This window comes from Acartia tonsa, chromosome 8 (genome assembly GCF_053477335.1).
Source record: "Acartia tonsa isolate MP-2025a chromosome 8, ASM5347733v1, whole genome shotgun sequence".
Lineage (NCBI taxonomy): Eukaryota > Metazoa > Arthropoda > Copepoda > Calanoida > Acartiidae > Acartia > Acartia tonsa.
The window spans coordinates 4,718,211-4,737,017 of record NC_137267.1 but is presented as its reverse complement, the minus strand read 5'-3'; the positions used below and the strand labels follow the sequence as shown (position 1 = coordinate 4,737,017).

The window sequence follows — 18,807 nt, the reverse complement described above, 5'->3', positions numbered from 1 at the left end:
ACAGATAAAAGGTCAAATTACAAGAAAATATTCTGGATTTTTGCAGAATGTTATAAAGAATCTTTCTCGTATTCATTCGAATCCGGTGGATAGGAATCGGTTCTTATCCATACGAAAAAAACTGTGTCTAGCATCGTATTATATCCAGCTTTATACGAATATAAATATATACAATCATAAGATTAAAACCATTTTTATAGACAGTGCCTTCGGCACCTTGGGGCTAAAAAAACTGGTTTTAATCTTATAATTGTACATTCTATATCCGCGGAAAGCTGTTTATAATACGATGCGAGAAATAACTATTAAAAATCCAGGGAGGGAGTGGACATTAGAATGTAAATCACACTGTTACCCAAGTTTAAAGTCTTTAAAAAATAAGACATTGGGAAGTTTGTTTAGTCTCCAAAGTTTTGTAATTATGTTTTCTTATTCGTGGCAACTTTAGAGGGACTTTATTTTTTATTGATTACTTCACTAAGTTGAGTGTCCAAAAAATTTCAAACACTAATTGTAATCTACAGAAGGGGCAATTTTGCGTAACATTATTAAGGATGTACACCAATTCATCGGCCATTGTCTTATCCCTATGGATTCCCTTCATTCTTGAATAAAAATCTAATAAAATGTTACTTTGTTATTGTAAATATTTCTCAAAAACAATAAATAAATTCTTTGCAAGTACATTGCATGTACTAGCAAAGAATTTCATTTATTTTGTGAGTTTGTACTTAAAATCTTTAGACGTTATTTCGAAATAACAGGGGCATGATTAACCCTATTTAGGGTTGGGGGGTTATAGGGTTAAAAATGCCCTCTAAAAAGTTATATTTTCTAAAATTACTAAAAATGTACAAAGGATATATGTGGTTATATTGACAGCGAAATTAAAGACCTTATTTATTGGTCCGTTTATTCATCCAGTAGGAAGGGAGGGATGGGGTAAAGAGGGTATCGTTAGTTTAGCCAGCAGTGAGTATCACATTATCAGAGTACTAGCGGCTACGCCCCTAGAGGCTTCTATGTGCACTTTTGGTGATTCGACCTTCCAATTTTTTTTAGTTTCAAAAAAAAAGGAAAAAAACTTCCCAGGTCCATGAGAAGCTACACTGTAAAGGAGAACCGTATTGGTTCAGTGGTTAGCGAGATCCTTCGTTACAGACAAAAACATCTTAATACTTTATATTATAGTATACACTTCCTCAATGATGGAGCCAAAGAATAAGTTATAAAACTTTGGGTACCAGTATTAATAACTTAATTTGGGTACTTACATCCAAAATAGATTCCAGCCGAGGCGAATATTCCCAAGAACAGGATGGCTACGCTCACACACAAACACCACTTCCTTGTTGCCAGAGAGCTACTACGCTTTCCAACCTAGGATAGATAGATAGGATAGATAGAAAGGATAAATAGGATAGATAGGATAGATTGGATAGATAGGACAGATAGGATAGATATGATAGATAGAATAGATAGGATAGATAGGATAGATAGGATAGATAGGATAGATAGGATAGATAGGATAGATAGGATAGATAGGATAGATAGGATAGATAGGATAGATAGGATAGATAGGATAGATAGGATAGATAGGATAGATAGGATAGATAGGATAGGATAGATAGGATAGGATAGATAGGATAGATAGGATAGGATACGATAGATAGGATAGATAGGATAGATAGGATAAATAGGATAGATAGGATAGATAGGTAGATAGATAGATAGGATAGATAGATAGGATAGGATATATAGGATAGATAGATAGGATAGATAGATAGGATAGATAGATAGATAGGATAGATAGATAGGATAGATAGGATAGATAGGATAGATAGGATAGATAGATAGGATAGATAGATAGGATAGATAGATAGAATAGATAGGATAGCTAGAATAGATAGGATAGATATGATAGATAGATAGGATAGATAGGATAGATTGGATAGATGGGATAGATAGGATAGATTGGATAGATAGGATAGATTGGATAGATAGGATAAATAAATAATAGATAGATAAATTGAGATAGATAGATAAATAGAAAGGTGCAAAGTCAAAGAAAACTAGTAAAATTTAACTTTTTAACATATATTTATGCAATTTTAAAAGAGAATAGAAAATTAATCTTTTTTATTCCCTTTTTCCACTTACAGCAATACATATAGAAAGGTGCAGAAGGTTCGTGTATCCACCCTCAAAACTCTAAAAATACACCCCTCTTGTTTTTCTTTGTTAAGGAGGGGCGAAAAGGAAAGAAAAAATACAAATAGATAGAAAGATAGCAAGACGAATATCTATCAACCTATAATAGCTAACCGAAGTACAATTCCCAAATAAGATATAAAGATAGCTAGAAAGACACCAAGATAGCAAGATAGCAAAAAGACATCTACTAGATACCTGCAAGCTGCTATGGCTAGCTGAAGTAGAACGGCTGAACAACGGCTCCTCAACTTTTGGTGCTATATACTAAAAAGAGAAAGAAAAAAAATTATTAAAATATAATGGTTATTTATCGCATCGTATTATAGACAGCTTTCCGCGGATAAAAATTATAAGCTTAAAACCAGCTTTGTTAGCCTGGACTATTTTTATAATTTAACACTTAATATTCGTGCAAAATTGTCTGTAATACGATGCTATACATGATTTTTCAGAATGACTTAGAACCGATTCTAATCCAATGGATTTCAATCGGTTTCGAAAAAAAATATTTTTAAGGCTATATACATTACTTCTAAAGTTCTAACTAAGCTAAAATTATAAATAAAATAATTCGTACATAAAAGTAACGGGATGTCTGTTTGTCTAACTGTAGCTCAAGATCTCGCTGACTGCCTCCTAAAGCCTCTTATAGGCCCAGGAAAGGTTTATAGCTATTTTTTTGGGGGGGTGGGGGGGTAACCTTCGAGAAATGGGAAGAAATAACTCAACCCCAAAATTTTTAAAAAATTATATTTATAACTAATATGGAAATTAAAGAGTCTTACTCCCCTTAAGAACACCTAAAGGCCTCTAGGGGCTATTATTATTACATAATAAGGTACTTTTAAGAACTATATATTTTGTAATTTTTTCTTTTTAAAATACATACAATACAGGGATCTAAAGGGATAAGACAATGGCCGATAAATTGATGTATATCTCAATGATGATACAAAAAATTAACCTTTCTGTTGATTACAATTAGTGGTTCAAACTTTTAGACACTCAACTTCATGAACCAACCAATTAATAGTTCCCAAAGTTGTAAAGCCAACGAATAAGAGAACATTATTATAAAACTTTAGGGACTAGTTTAATAACAGCCCATTGTACCATCCCTCCCAGATATTTTGTTCTTTTTCTTTTTAAAATACATACAACTACATTATAGGTATATAACTTAAATAAATATGCAAAGAAAAATGTTTTCAAAAAGAATATATGCAAAAAAGCATTCAATTATGTACATAAAAAAAACGTTTAATGTACTAGTATGATAAAAGATGTTAAGAAATATAATTTTGTACAGTTTATAGTTTTGTTTTATCGCATTGTATTATACACAGCTTTACGCGGATATTAAAATGAAAATTTATGAAGATTATATCCAGTTTTACATAAAAAATGTTTAAAATTTAATTTACTAGTATAGTAAAATAAAAAGATTAGAGAAAATTTTTTTGTACAGTATATTAGCCCTTTACAGTCGGGCCCCTTGCCGCACCTTAATCGGTCGGGGGGGGGGGGGGGGGGCGTTCAACGCCCCCCCTAATTATCTCAGTTCCTATTAGAGCTAGAGAGCTAAATTTTTTTGTGCAAGTCCCCTGTTTGATAATGAATTTCCGACCTTTTATAAGTCTAAGTCAATTTTCGCTTCCTTCACCCTTTTATTTAACAACCTTTGTTTTTAGGTCTTTTTTTATTTAAAAATTTCAAACGGCTGTAATTTTCTTATTTTTGAAGCTAGAAGAAAATATTTTTCCCAGAAAATGTTTATCTTTATGTAAATTTTACACTAGAAATATCAAAATATAAATTTCAGCGGTGAACCTAGTATTAGTGTCGGACTGATTATGACGTAAAAAAAAAGATTAGCCAATGAGAGGCCACTATAAATTTTACCATTGGTCAATAATGGCCTCTCATTGGCTAATTTTTTTCTTACGACATAATCAGTCCGACACTAATACTAGGTTCTTCAGCGGTCGCAGCTGTACTTGGCAGCTGCCAGCCGCCGCAGTCGGCGGTCGGCGGGAAAACGGCATGTAAGAAAAGCTTAAGTTTAAAATTTGAAGTCTCTAAGTAAAAAATTGCGGCCACATGAGCCTTTTAAAGATTTCTGGAGACCTGGAGGATCAGGACCTGCAGGATCATACCTGGAACCTGAAATTGACTTGAACACCTGTATTTCATATAAGGATGTACTACTAGAGGATTTTTCAGTATTTTGGTATGATAAAATGCTTTGTTTTAGTCAAAAACATATTTTTTGCTCTTTACCTGGATGACCCTGCCAGGTTTGCTGGCATCCTGTGCCCGCCAGGATGGAGATATTCAAAAAATTCCAACTCTCAGTTATGTGACATACCCATACTTAAAAAGTCAAGCAGTTTGGGCTCTTTATCTTTCACACACAGAAAATGAGATAGAAAAAACCGGATGGAGGGGCGTTCAACGCCCCCCCCCCCCCCCCCCGACCGTTAAGGGTTAGAATAGTCTTTTTTATCGCATTGTATTATAGACAGCTTTGCGCGGATATTAAAATGTAAATTAAGGGTCTAACAAAACAATGATTTTATGATTTTTTGAAAGTTTTTGAAAAATTGTCGGAAATACGATACTATACATGAGCTTTCAGTATAGCTAAGAACTGGTTCTAATCCTGCGCATATTAATCGGTTTCGAAGCCATACTATTAAAGACAACAAACTTTTAATTGGTATATGCAAAAATTAATTTATTTGTAAATTAAAACTATAGGTTTAAAATTTTAGACACAGCAAAATTGTACCAGCTAATTTGATAGATTTAATAAAAGAACCCAACGATATGAACAAGTTATTCGTTGGATCGAAATCATTTGAATTGAATATTGATTGGTTAGTTAAAACTTAAAATGTACTAATTTCTCAACCAATAATTTTGATTTTCAGAACATACCTTGTAGTGAGAGAGAAGGGAGAGATATAGATAGATAGATAGATAGAGAGAGAGAGAGAGAGAGAGAGAGAGAGAGAGAGAGAGAGAGAGAGAGAGAGAGAGAGAGAGAGAGAGAGAGGCAGGGAGAGAGAGAGAGAGAGAGGCAGGGAGAGAGAGATATGGAGAGAGAAAGAGAAGGAGGGAGATATATATATATATTATAAATATAAGCTTTATGGGCAATGGCTACTTTCATAGTGGCTTTACTTTTGTTGAAAACTATATGTAATCTTATTTGAATATTCGATATGTAAGATAATACGAATATATTTTTCAATAATATGTAAAAAAAATACGAAAAAGTTAAAATACAAGTACTTTTTTATACAACAATACTACATGACAAAATTTTGATGTGCAAATGAAACATCTAAACTTCTACTATCTAAATAAGTGCGATTGCATGCAAAGTAGTAAGGTTTTTTTGTCTGTAGTTTTTCGATTTCTAATGAACCGGTTGAGTTCACCATTTTATGAAAGTATTTTCAAGGTTTCTGGATGGTTACAATAGGCTATTAAATTTAATATCTAAAATTGGTTTTTAGCTATTTCCCTTACTCCTAAGAATACAGAGCTCCTAGAGGCTAAAAGACCAGCCTCTAGTTTCATAAAAGAATATCGAACTCCTATGATTCTTATAGGTCTTTAAGGGGCGATTTTGGGTTAGGTGATTGCCTCACAGGGTTTTCTTCAAGTAGAACAAAATTTGGACGTGGCTGGTCGACTTATCCAACCCCCCTTTTCATTGTTGTTAAAAGTCTCTACACGTAATATTATTCACGTGATATATACCAATATGAGATTATTTCTCACGTTTCACCCCACCTCTCTCTACTTCTAATCCTTTCAGTAGAATAATGCATATTAGAATAGTATATTGTATCAGGAATCTAAAGGGATAATACAATGAACGATAAATTGATTAATACAACCCTAATGATGATAAACACAATTATACCTTCGAATATATATTAGAATTATTTATTAAAAAGTTTGGACATTTCAAATTTAAATAAAAGTACCCAAAGTTTATTATATTTGATGTTCTAAAACTTTGGGTACCAGTGTAATTTACAGTTCAATGTTCGCTCCCTCCATAGAGCTCACGTTTTACCATCCTAATCGCTTTAGAAGAATATTAATGGATATAAGAAATGTGGATATATTGACTGGTGAAAAATTTTCGTCAATTTAGGTTGCTAATATGGACCTCATTTATTGTTAAGTTCGTTCATCTAGTAGGAGAAGAGAGGTGGGGGCACTATTATTGTAGCCAGCTGGGAGTATGACTTTCATGGAGAACATGAAAATCTGGTGCAACATCCAAGTAATAATAGATCGATTGGAATATACATATTACAGAAAAATGAAGTCTTACAAAAACATAAAAATTGACATAGTCAATTTTACTTGTACATATAGATTAGGAGCTTTAGTAATAGACAAATTCTTATATAAAAGTAATAGGATGATGTCTGTAGAATAAGACCTCGTTAACTGCTGGGCCGATATAATTCTCCTTTACAGTGAAGCTTTTTATAGGGCCAGGCAATATTTTCATAATATTAACTTTTGGTAGGAGTGTACAAACTTTTTCACAAATGATTTGTTTCAATGCTAGATGTTTGTCTAAAAGATATCTCAAACAGAAACACAGTTTTTGTGTTGTCATGTTTTAAACTATTTTTCAATTCATTTCATTCATGAAAATAGGAGTTATGAAAGGAAACATTTATAGAAATAATTCCTAGAACAAGACATGCTTATATTTAGTACTATTATTGTTTAGAGAGGGAGGGAACATTGAACTAAAAATTATACTTGTCCCCAAAGTTTTATAAGCACGTTATCTCATTCGTTGTCTTAAAAACTTAATCTTAGAAGGTTTATAGATTTTGTAAAGGTTTTTAATAAGTTGAACCTACCTTCTTTCTAATTATTTGAATAAAATGAAATGTTAAAAACATGATATAAGGTTTCTTATTTTTTATTCATATCCTATTCAATTATATTATCACTAGCGGCTTTGTCCCTAGCCTCTAGGGGCTTTGCCCCAAGAGGTATAATTACATATTTTATTACCTGGAGAGCCCCCACTCCACCACTATTTTAAATAATAAAAAAAAATGGTAGGGGGATTTTTTGTTGGGGTGGTTGGGTGTCCCACCCCACAAGAAAATAGCCTAAAACCACCACAGGACCAGTAAGTATATTCCCTGAAGAGTAGAATCTGATCCGTTCAGTGGTTACCAAAATCTTAAGGGACAGTCGGACAGACAGACAGACATCATTCTACTTTGTTATTGGTTAAGTTAGGGACCTACCAATCAAAATTAAGTATTTGTAAAATTATAAACCTTTCCATGACCTATTAGAAGCTACATTGTAAAGGAGAATCATAACGGTTCAGAAATTATCAAGATCCTTTGATAGAGACAGACAGACAAACATTATGTTACTTTAGTATTTAGATTAAAAATATGTAAATATTCAATGTATGATTTTGTAATCGAGTAGATAAATTAGTAAAAAACAAAAAATACAAACACTATAAAATCATCAAACTTCCTAAAAATATGACTATAATACTTCTAAAAATACGTTAGTGCTACTAATCTAAAAAGCCATGAAATGAAGTAAAAAAGCAGCCATCTAAACAACAGTGCAGTCTCTAGCTCAAAAATTAACCTTAAATACAATCTAAATATTCATACACGTCCAAAGGTAGGGGGTGTTAAACCCCCTCAAACCTTTCAAACCCCTCATTTTACTACCCTCAAAATAATAAGCTTGAACGTCCATGTAAATGTTAATCCCAAAAAGCTCTACATCTCTAGCTACTCTCAAGAAGGGAAAGTTAGGACAATGTATTATAAATAAATCTTCCCCCAAAATAATCAAAAGTATGTTTTGCCCTTAGTAGCATTAATATTCTTCCAATTGAACCACTAAAATTAATAAAATCTACCAAATAAAATAATTGTATAACATCATTGTGGGAAGAATTATCAATAATCCATTGACCTAACCCTCTTCCCCTGCTAGATACTTCTAGATTCTACGATCTTTGAGATACTACTAGGTTCTACGATCCTTACTCTCGACTTTGAGCTATTGGGCCTCATAATTTGAGCATGGTGACTGCCATTGGGCCTTGCACTAGCACAGCATGAACAGCCGTTTCCAGCATTTCTACACCGTCTTTGCTTGTGCCGGCGACCACCCCGCTCAAGACCATCACTACCGGCACTTCGGGCCTCTAGGTCACCATTAACATAGAGGCGAGTGGTGCCAGCGACAAATCCTTGCAGTTTGAGCAGTCCACGCAATGAGCTTTTCAGGATGTTGGCAGCAATTTGTGGTGGTGAGTCATTGCCGCTGCCGTGCATATTCCTGCGGGTTGTTGGCCGTTTGGCGGTCATTGAGGTTGCCTGATCCTGATACTTTAATTGTTGCTCCTGCTTGCCAGTGCTCTCATCCGTATCAGCAGCAGAGTCCTTGGAAACACCCTTCCTTGGCTGTTTATACCTATCATTACCACCGCTGTTTCCTACAAAACTGGACATAAAATTTTTATTAGCAAATATTCCCCCTGGCAGGGGGGGACTTACACTTCCCCGCGTCACCGCCTCGAATTTCTCAATACGCTCCCTGAGCTTAAGCTGCGGCGTGGGGGAGGATAAACCGGTTTCTGGCGCAAGCGACGAAATATCGTCTTCTGCGTTATTATCCCGTACCTCATTGTGACTGGACGCCGCAGAATCTTTCTTTCTCTCCTCATCCGTATAGCCACGTGTAGTAGCACCATGATCAGCTGATTTCCTGCTCTTTGGTGACGTCACATTACCAGAGGTCACATGACTAGATGGTTTTCGCGCCATTTCTGTGGATGATGACGCTGTCGGCACAATTTCACTGCTCACATAGTAGCTGCTGTCATGCGCCTGAGAAAGTAGAAAAAAATATGTTTGAGGATGTTTTCAAAGTACATCCTCATTTGTACAGCATTAACATATATTTGCTTCCAAAAATACTAAAACTAATTCTGTTTACATTTGTTTATATTTAATGAACTGGTAGTATAACCTAAAAATGATTGAACCACCATCCCACCCACTGAATTAAAATTTTTAGAGCTTAATTTATAAATCCTGCAGGGCCTAACCCTACATTACTACCCTAATACTAACTTAACCTAGCATAACCTAACCTAAGATCATACAAGGAGGAGGGGAACTGTAAATTATGCTGGTACCCAAAGTTTTATAAACACATTTTCTCATACATTGGGGACCTTTATTAAATCTTGATTGGTTAGCTCAAACATTATATTTTAACTGCCAAAGGGATAATTTTGTTAATCGCTATTCAACAATTTCAGAGTTCCACTATTGTTTGAAGTGAAGTTACTCCTAAACAAACTTCCTGGAAAGAAATATTAATACTTTAATCCTATTGATTGATGTTAGAGCTGGTATAAGCAGGAAGGGAGAGAACATTGGGGTATTTATTACACTAGTCCTTACTTTGATTGGTTGGTTTATTTAGTTGAATGTTCCAATGTTTGATAAATTTGTGTACAACTCCAATAATGATAAACAAAATAGGAGCTTTATAGATTAAATTATTGGTGGAAATGTTTGGACACCTATAGTTTTAAAAGAAACTGTTGATGATAAGTTGATGAAATAGTTTGAGATCATCAATCAAGGTTTGTTAAAAGTACCCAAAGTTTTAAAAGGCTGTGTCAATAAAAAATGTGTGCCAGTATAATTTACAGTCCAATGTCCTTTCTCTCCCTGATTTAATTAAAGATTCATAACAATATCATAACAATGATAATTTTTAATTCTGTTCAATAAAAATATATAGAAGCCGTAGACACTAAGGTTTGTTGAGAGACATATGGATGGTCAAACAGACAGAAAGACAAACAGACAAACACTATCTGAAAACACTTTTTGCTAAATTTTTTTTTACAAATCCTTTTATATAAAGTAGTAAAGTCCATTTAGTTAAGCTTTACATAGTTCCTGTGTTAATTCTTAACAGGTTCTAGGCTATTTTTCATGTATGCCTGGACAAAATAGTTTACAGAGCAAAAGAACAAGAGGACCAATCCTGACAACTCATCCTATATGGAAATAGATATAGTATACGTGGATATATTGACAAGGGAAAATTTCTCGTCAATTGAGGTTGCTAATATGGACATCATTTATTGGTCAGTTTGTTTATTAAGTAGGAGGGGTGGGGATTGGGTAAAGGGGCAATCGTTTTTCTAACCAGCTGTGAGCATTACTTTATTAGAGTACATGAAAATCTGGTGCAACATCCAAGTAATAATATATCCATTCATGCTTGGAGGTGCATGTCGTCAGGCCAGAGGTAGCTGCGGCTTGTAGGAAATATATATATTATTATTATTCATATGAATTAATAATTTTGCTGACCTAAGCAAAATTAAAGGAAACCTTACAAGTGTTAATATACATTGGAATATAAATTATTTCGGTAACCAAAGTTTTCTTGTTCGTAAGCTTAAAAACTTTGGGTACTTTTATCGAAATTATGTTTTTTTAGTTTTAAACTAAAAATGTCTAAACTTTTTCAATCAATAATTTTTAACTACAGAAGGGGTAATTTTGTTTATCAAGGTAGGGTCTAACATAAATTTATCATTCATTGCCTTATCCCTTAAGATTCTAAAGATGATTTATTTATACACTATTGTCGTATTCCTATCTCCCTGAATTTAGGGATCTAAAGGGATAAGACAATGGCCGATTAATTCATGTACATCTCCAATTCTAATACACAAAATTAACACTTTAGATTACAGCTATTGGTTGAAACCTTTGGACACTCAACTTAATGAACCAATCAATAAAATCCAAGAAAAGTCCCCAAAATCAAAATTCAACTAATAAGAAAACTTTACTATAAAACTTTGGGGACTAGTGTAAAGAACAGTACAATGTCCCCTCCCTCCCTGCCATGAATTAAAAGGAAACCATACAAGTGTTGATATATAAATACTCGGGGGCCTTGGGGTGATAGGGTCAGTTAGATCAGCACAGTAATCATGGAGGTTATCAAGGTGAATTATAATAATCATTTATCTCTATTTATTGGTTGAAAAGTTTTGACACTACTAGCTTATACCAACCAATCAATATTTTTAAAAAGTGTCCAGATATATTGTGTTTTTTAAACTTTGGCTACCAATATGATTTTTGTCCAATGTATCATAGAGAGAGGGGACAATGGGCTGTTTAATACACTAGTTCTCAAAGTTTTATCACAACGTTTTCTAATTCGTTTGCTTAACAACTTTAGGAGACTTTTGATTGGTTGGTTTATTAAGTTAAGTGTCAACGATCAAAACACTAATTGTAATCTACAGTAGGGGTAATTTTGTGTATTGACATTGGGGATTCCCTCCTTGGGTATAGACAGATATCTTAAGGGATAAGACAATAAATGATAAATTGATGTTCATCCCTTAAATAGATAAACAAAATCACCCCTTTGATATATTACAATTCTTGGTTTAAATGTTTGGAAACTATTAGTCTGAAACAATCTATAATACAAAGTAGCTTGATGTCTGTCTGTCCGTCCGTCCGTCCGTCTGTCCGTCCGTAAGTCCGTCTGAAGCTTAAGATCTCGGTAACCACTGAACCAATCGGATTCTACTCTTCAGGGTATATACCTATTGGTCATGTGGTGGTTTTAAGCTATTTTCTTGGGGGGTGGGACACACCAATTCCCCCAAAAACAAAAAATCCCCCACCCCATTTTTTATTTTTTTTGCTGAAGATTTCCTTGGTCCTTTATGTTTTGTAGAAGATTTCTTTGGTCCTTTATGTTTGGTAGAAGATTCCCTTGGTCCTTTAACGAATTTCGCCTTAATTTTTTTATTACCCCTTAGGGCAAAGCCCCTAGAGGCTAGGGGCGAAGCCGCTAGTATTTCAAAAAACATGTTTTTTGGTCAATCAATAACATACGTAGTTAAAAAACTTTGAGTACCAATGTAATTTATAGCCCAATGTCCTGTTCTTTTTCTAGAGGATAGATAATAGTTCCTGATGGCAGGGAAGAGTTTATATTGACAGACAAACAGACATACTTTATAATAACCATATTCTAATAATGATTAAATTTTAGAATGCCCAGTAAGAAAAGAAAAACAAGTATTACAGAAGTAGAAGAGAAAAATTCAACACAGGAACTTTATTATTCAACTAGTAGCTGCGCTCCTAGCATCTTGGGGTATAAAGAAAATAGCTTAAAACCATCCAAAGGCCTAAATCTAAAAATTAAGTAGCCTAATGCCATCCCAGGACCTATTGGAAGCTTCCCTAAAAAGGAAAACTAAATCAGCTCTGTAGGTATTGAGATCTTAAGCTTCAGACAAATTTTACCTTATTATTTTAAATAATAGAATGGCTGAATCATGACAAAATAAATTTTAAAAAAGGGTGGGAGCTATTTTTATTTCTTTTGCCTAACCCCTGCGGAATTACCAATATCCAATATGATATAATCTAACCTAACCTGACTACCCCTTCATTACTTTTTTTCTTCAAAAAAGGTATGTTGTTTCATTGCTCAACATGATACTTTAAGGGAAAGCCCCAAATAAACTTTTTGAGAGTTTTACACATTTTTAAAGCGTCTTTTTTAACTCAAAAAGTATTATAATAAAGTTGATAAGTAGACAGAACAAAATTTTTGGAACATTCCTGGTAGACTTGTAGCTTGGCTAGAAAATCCAAGTAAGTTTTCGATTAATAGATAGGTGGATAGATAGAGAGAGAGAGAGAGATAGAGAGATAGATAGAGAGAAATAGAGAGAGAGAGAGAGATACAGAGATAGAGAAAGAGAGAGAGATAATAAGATAGATATATATAGAGAGAAATAAATCAAAAGAGAGAGCGAATGAAAGAGAGAGAGAGGAAGTGAAATGAAGAAAGTGAGAATAAAAGATTTTTTTTATTTTAGACTTTAGAAACCTATAGATTGACAAAAGTAAAAAAATATTTTATTAAAATATTAATTTTTTTAGATAACTTTCGGACCTTCCAGTTATACCTAACTTTCCAATCAGTTGCCCTGTCAATACTCTACAGTTGGTGGCAGGTATTATCATTATATCCAAGAAATATTTGGTCTTTCTTTCTTTCAGTCATTCCATTAGTCTGTAATGCAACATCCTATCAGATGTTTATACTTTCACTAAGGATCTTTAGTGAAAAGACAATATAAATTACCAATGCATGATAATAAACAAAATTACTTCTTTAGTAGATTAAGAATATTGGTTAAAAAAATTAGACAGTTCTATATTGGAACCAACCAATCAAAATTTGATAACAGTACCCAAAGATTTTGGCCCAGATGGTCATATAAGTGCTCACAAAGACACACATTTATTATTCCTTGAATCTATTCTATCTATTTAGATTATTATTTCAAACAGTTAGGTCCATCTTTGATGTATGATGCTTGTTATTCTATGAGATCCTTGTATAATATTTATTTTGTTTAGTATCAATTTCCTGAACTCCAGTGAGTCATACAATGGGTAATCAATCCGGAGAAACTGAGACAACACTGAAGCAGAGAAACATTCCTAAACTTGTTCCATCCAATAAAGAAGTTGACAAAGATACAACCACATCCGAGCCAAAGAAAGTAGAAACCGAAGAGGAACGTATTGCCCGTATCAACCAGACTAAGATTACTGTCAGTGATTTTCTATTCAAGTGTCTTGATCATGAGATGCTCAAGCTGTTCTTCCTGTCTATGATTGCATTCTTTCTGGTTGTTGGATTCATCACCTGTATCTATTTGACCGTCATCTTCTTTTTTAAGCAGAGCCTTTGGCAATTCTACTTCCCCACCGAGGAACAGATCAAGCGTATGCGAGGAGAACTGTAAATTTATAATTATGTTTATTGAAGAACAAAATATGGAGAAAAATAACTTAGTGATCAACCAAACCCTAGGAGGCCAATTTGGTACAATTCCCAAGCGGGTTCCTGTGGACAATATGCAATGGTTGGAGTCCAATACCCTGGGCAAAACTCTGATAACCCCGGATGAGCTGGCCAAGATGTATGGGGAACGTGACTTCAACTTCTATCTTATTTTGACCCTGATGACATTGGGATTTGTGTGCGGCATTTTATGTCTTTACATATGTTTCTGCATCTGGGCAATGAAGGTGAGAGGATGTATTTTAATTATCTAGTTTTGTTTAGAGTTGTCTTCAGATAAGAAAATGAAAAAGGATAAATACTTTTTCATATTTATTTTGTAGACTTAAATAAGGTCCTGTTAAAAATAATTTTTATTAATCAAATAAACGAAAAATTTGCTAAAAGTCTCTAAAATTAGGAAAAAAGGCTCTAGTAACTATGAGAAACATCTGAATTATTGATCTTGAAATTTTCTGATTAAATAACATATTTTTATATCAACTTTTAAATTGAAAAAATAAAGCACAAAAAATGTTGCAAAACAATTTTGATACAAAAAAATTACAGAGAAAATTAAATGCCTTGTACAGATTAGTTCATAAAAAATTCCCACACACACACACACACAGCAAGTGTTTAGACTATCTTGATGATGTAAATCAGTCATAACAAATGATATTAAACAATAGATGTATTCCTCTAAATGAACAATCTATTTCTATGTAGTAGATGAAGATTTTATTTTATATTTTATTATCTTTTTATATTAAACTAGGGACTACACCTCTAGCATCATCAGCCTTTGTATTAAAAGGGGGATAGGAAAAAAATAAAAAAAAAAACTTAATTCTGAAAAATAAATTATCTTAATACTATCCTGGGACCTATGTGATTCTTCCTTAAAATGGAGAACTCTATCGGTTCTGTAGTTATTATAGTATTATTCTTTGAACAAAAAAAATTTACGGATTACTGTAAAATATCTTTCAAATACTAAGGTCAGATTGTTCATTTATTGTGTTTCCTATTGGTCCAAATAAGTGATAATCATCTAGTCTTTCTATAATTATTAACTAAATAATCTTGCAAACATCTGACATGAATTGTTACCAACCAGGGAGGGAGGGGACATTGGGCTGTTTACTTCACTAGTCCCAAAAGTCTCAAAGTTTAAAAATAACTTTTATCAACTTTGGGGACTTTTATAAAATTTTGATTGGTTTGTCCAAACGTTTCAACAACTAATTGTAATCTACAGAAGGTTTTTTTTGTATCAACATTGAGAATGTACAATGTACATTAATTTATGGGCCATTGTCTTATCCCTTTAGATCCCTGGTTATCAACACAACAAATGGTAACTTTGGATTTATTTTGTGTGAAACAACACAAGAATATTTCATCAAATACAGAACTATCATAACAAATATGCAGGGATCTAGAGGGATAAGACAATGTCTGATAAATTGATGTACATCCCACATGGAGTGATAAAAATACCCCTTCTGTAGATTACAATTAGTGGTTAAAACGTTTGGACACTTAACTTATAATGAAACAGTCAATCCAAACTCAATTAAAGTCCCTAAAGTTGTTGAGGCAACGAATAAGAAAATGTTATTACAAAGCTTTGGGGACTAGTTTAATAAACAGCCCAATGTCTCCTCTTTCTCTGCCAAATATTGCAGCATTACTGTGTGTGTCATTGATTTTTATTTATATAAATTTTTTTTATAGAATGTCAATAATCTTTAGTAGCAAAACTTATAATCTTGATATAAAAGTAACAGGATGTTTATCTGTCTGTCTAAAGCTTACGATTTTGCTAATAAAGTTCACCATTACAGAGAAGCATCTCATAGGTCCAGGGTAGGTTCATAACTATTACCATAGCCCCTAATTTATAATTATTACATTTATTGTTTGTGGAAATATGGACCTGCCGTTGCCAGGTGGTGGAACCAGAAAGACAAATACTCTTAAATTTGTCTATCTATTTATTTGTAGGGAAATATGGACCTGCCATTGCCAGGTGGTGGGACGAGACAGACAAACACTCTGAAATTTGTTTATCTATCTATCTATTTATAGGGAAATATGGACCTTCCATTGCCAGGTGGTGGTACCAGAAAGACAAACACTCTGAAATTTGTCAACCCCTTTAAAGATTCTTCTGTGCTCTCATATATCAGGTTAACTTATATTTTACATTCAAATTTCTTATGCAAAAGTAACAGGATCTCTGTGTCTGTACGTGTACTGAAGGATCTCGCTAACCACTGCACCGATATGATTCTCCTATACAATATAGCTTCACCTGGGAAATTAAATGACTACTTTAGAGAAGGTATCACAGCCCTCCAAAGAGAAATCAACACATGCTTTTTTGGTGTTTTAGAATAAAGACTTTTAGTAACTTCCCTACTAAAAATCAGGGAAGGAGAGATTGCAATTTTACTGGTCCCTAAAGTATCATAAACTTCTCCCGTTTTGATTGACTTAAAGACTTTGGGTACTTATTACTAAATATAAATAGGATTGTGCAAATTAGCAGTGTTAACACTTTTCCACCAATTATCTCAATCTAAAGAAGGGGTAATCATGGTATCGTAATAAGGTGTGAATGTCAAATTATTGTCCTTTGTCTTATCCCTGCTAAAAATGAAAACCCTCATAGAAAACATATTGAAAGACGAGACTTTGACAGCTAATAATTGTATCCAGGTATAAATTCAATGTAGCCCCCCCAGGCCCAGAGGGCCAACAAAACACCCACCATCCTAATTCACTGCACCAATCATCAGAGAGAAGATCGGGAGAGGTGGGACAAGAGTCGACATGCCGGGCAAAGGCGACTGCAAGGATCCCCGCCATAAGCCATAACAACCCGCAACAACCATTGGAATCAACCGCCCAAAATCATTTGGGTCCCAACAACCAGAACCAACTGCAGGACTTTAGTGAATTAGCGGCCAACCATTCTGGGTATGCTACCAGTACTGGGAAGCTGTTTGAAAGCAAGGCCAAAGGCCTGCATGATAGTTTTAAGCAGTTTAGACAGTTCCGGTACGATCATCAGATGGATGATGAACCTGAACAGGTTGTCTTTGATGCTTTTGATCTCCAAGGAGGTCACTACTAACTTCATGAAATTGAAATTTTTCCTTAGAATCAAAAAACATTTTTCTCTCAATAGCTAAGAACAAGTAATCTTTAAAGCAGTATTATGTGAAAAGAGGTTGTATGCACGGAGGGAGGGGACATTGGTCTGTTTATTATACTAGTCCCCAAACTTGTATTACAACTTTCCTTATTCGTTGGATTAACAACCATGGGGACTTGAATATTGAATATTGATTGGTTGGTTCATGAAGATGAAAGACCAAACATTTCAACCATTATTTGTCTAAAGTTTCTAACTTTGTGTTTTATCAAGCGGGATGTATATCAATTTATCGGTCAATGTCTTATTCCTTTAGTTCCCTGGGTTTAATGTGTTGTAAAGGCATTGCTCTATGTAAAATTACAGCCCAATTCACGCACTGTCATTGGTTTCAATTATTCTCCAATTTATTACCTCCATTACTTGCTATAATTTTGTATTACTTGTCTTAACACTACTGGAATACATTTTCCAGTATGGCCTCGAAACCGATTAATATCTTTTAGATTAAAATCAGTTCTCAGTCATACTAAAAAAAATCATGTATAGCATCGTATTGCAGACAATTTTCCGCGAATATTAAAATGATAATCATAAAAATCATGATATTTGGGTAAAACTAAACTGGTTCATAATTTTACATTTTCATTTTAATATCAACGGAAAGCTGTCTATAATTCAATGCGATAGATATCTAATACTATCAATAAACATCCATTCATGTAATTTTTTGTTAAAATAAATAGAATGATATCAATATTATTAGAAAGAATATTGTAATATTATTAATCTTTAATTTTAAGAAAAATCCTGTATAACACTAGTTTATAAGTCTCTATAATCATAAGTACATTTGATCATTACAATAAATTTTAAACAAGTTTGTCAATTTTTGGTAAATTTTGCATCAAATTTTGACAAACTTGAATTGTATTGCTATTATACTATATTAGTGTTTAAAAAGCCAAATAATAAATAAACTATATTCTATATTTTTTTTGTATCAAAGAAGGTGCTCTATTATTAGGTTTAATAGTCTGTCCTTTTAATAAATTTCTAAAATGATCAGTTCTCAGTGATCTAAAGGGAGTAGACAATGGCCGATAAATCTCCAATGATGACACTCAAAATTCCCTTTTATGATGATTACCATTAGTGGTTGTAACGTTTGGACACTGAACTTCTTGTACCACTAATACAAATTCAACAAAAGTCCCAAATGTTTTTAAGCCAACTAATAAGAAAGCGTTATTACAAAATTTTTAGACTATTGTAATATACAGCCTAGCGTTTTGGCTTAAAAAAAAACTTTTCTTTTAACTTATTCTATTTAGATATCCTAATACTAAAGTAACAGGATGTTTGTCTGTGTGTCTGTACCGAAGGATCTCGCTAACCGCTGTACCGATCGGGTTCTCCTTAACAGGGTAGATTCTCATAGGTCCAGGGAAGGTATATAACTA

The 18,807-nt window shown here is 33.5% G+C and overlaps 2 protein-coding genes across 2 annotated transcripts in view; one reads left to right on the top strand and one right to left on the bottom strand.

The window, feature by feature from the left end:
- Nucleotides 1-11,311, bottom strand: part of LOC145325597 (uncharacterized) — a 45,841-nt gene extending 34,530 nt beyond the window's left edge. The window contains exons 1-4 of the mRNA XM_080168563.1: nt 11,213-11,311; nt 8,292-9,137; nt 2,410-2,478; nt 1,275-1,380 (exon numbers count right to left, since the gene is read on the bottom strand). Of these exons, the coding sequence (XP_080024689.1) occupies nt 1,275-1,380; nt 2,410-2,478; nt 8,292-9,137; nt 11,213-11,311 (1,120 nt within the window). The remainder of the gene's footprint in view (nt 1-1,274; nt 1,381-2,409; nt 2,479-8,291; nt 9,138-11,212) is intronic.
- A 1,599-nt stretch (nt 11,312-12,910) lies between these two features.
- Nucleotides 12,911-18,340, top strand: LOC145325845 (uncharacterized). Its single transcript, XM_080168816.1, has 5 exons — nt 12,911-12,974; nt 13,266-13,339; nt 13,749-14,426; nt 16,273-16,373; nt 16,906-18,340. The coding sequence occupies exons 3-5, from the start codon at nt 14,151-14,153 to the stop codon at nt 17,321-17,323; spliced, it is 795 nt and encodes a 264-aa protein (XP_080024942.1). The 5' UTR covers nt 12,911-12,974; nt 13,266-13,339; nt 13,749-14,150; the 3' UTR covers nt 17,324-18,340.
- The last annotated feature ends 467 nt before the right edge of the window (nt 18,341-18,807 follow it).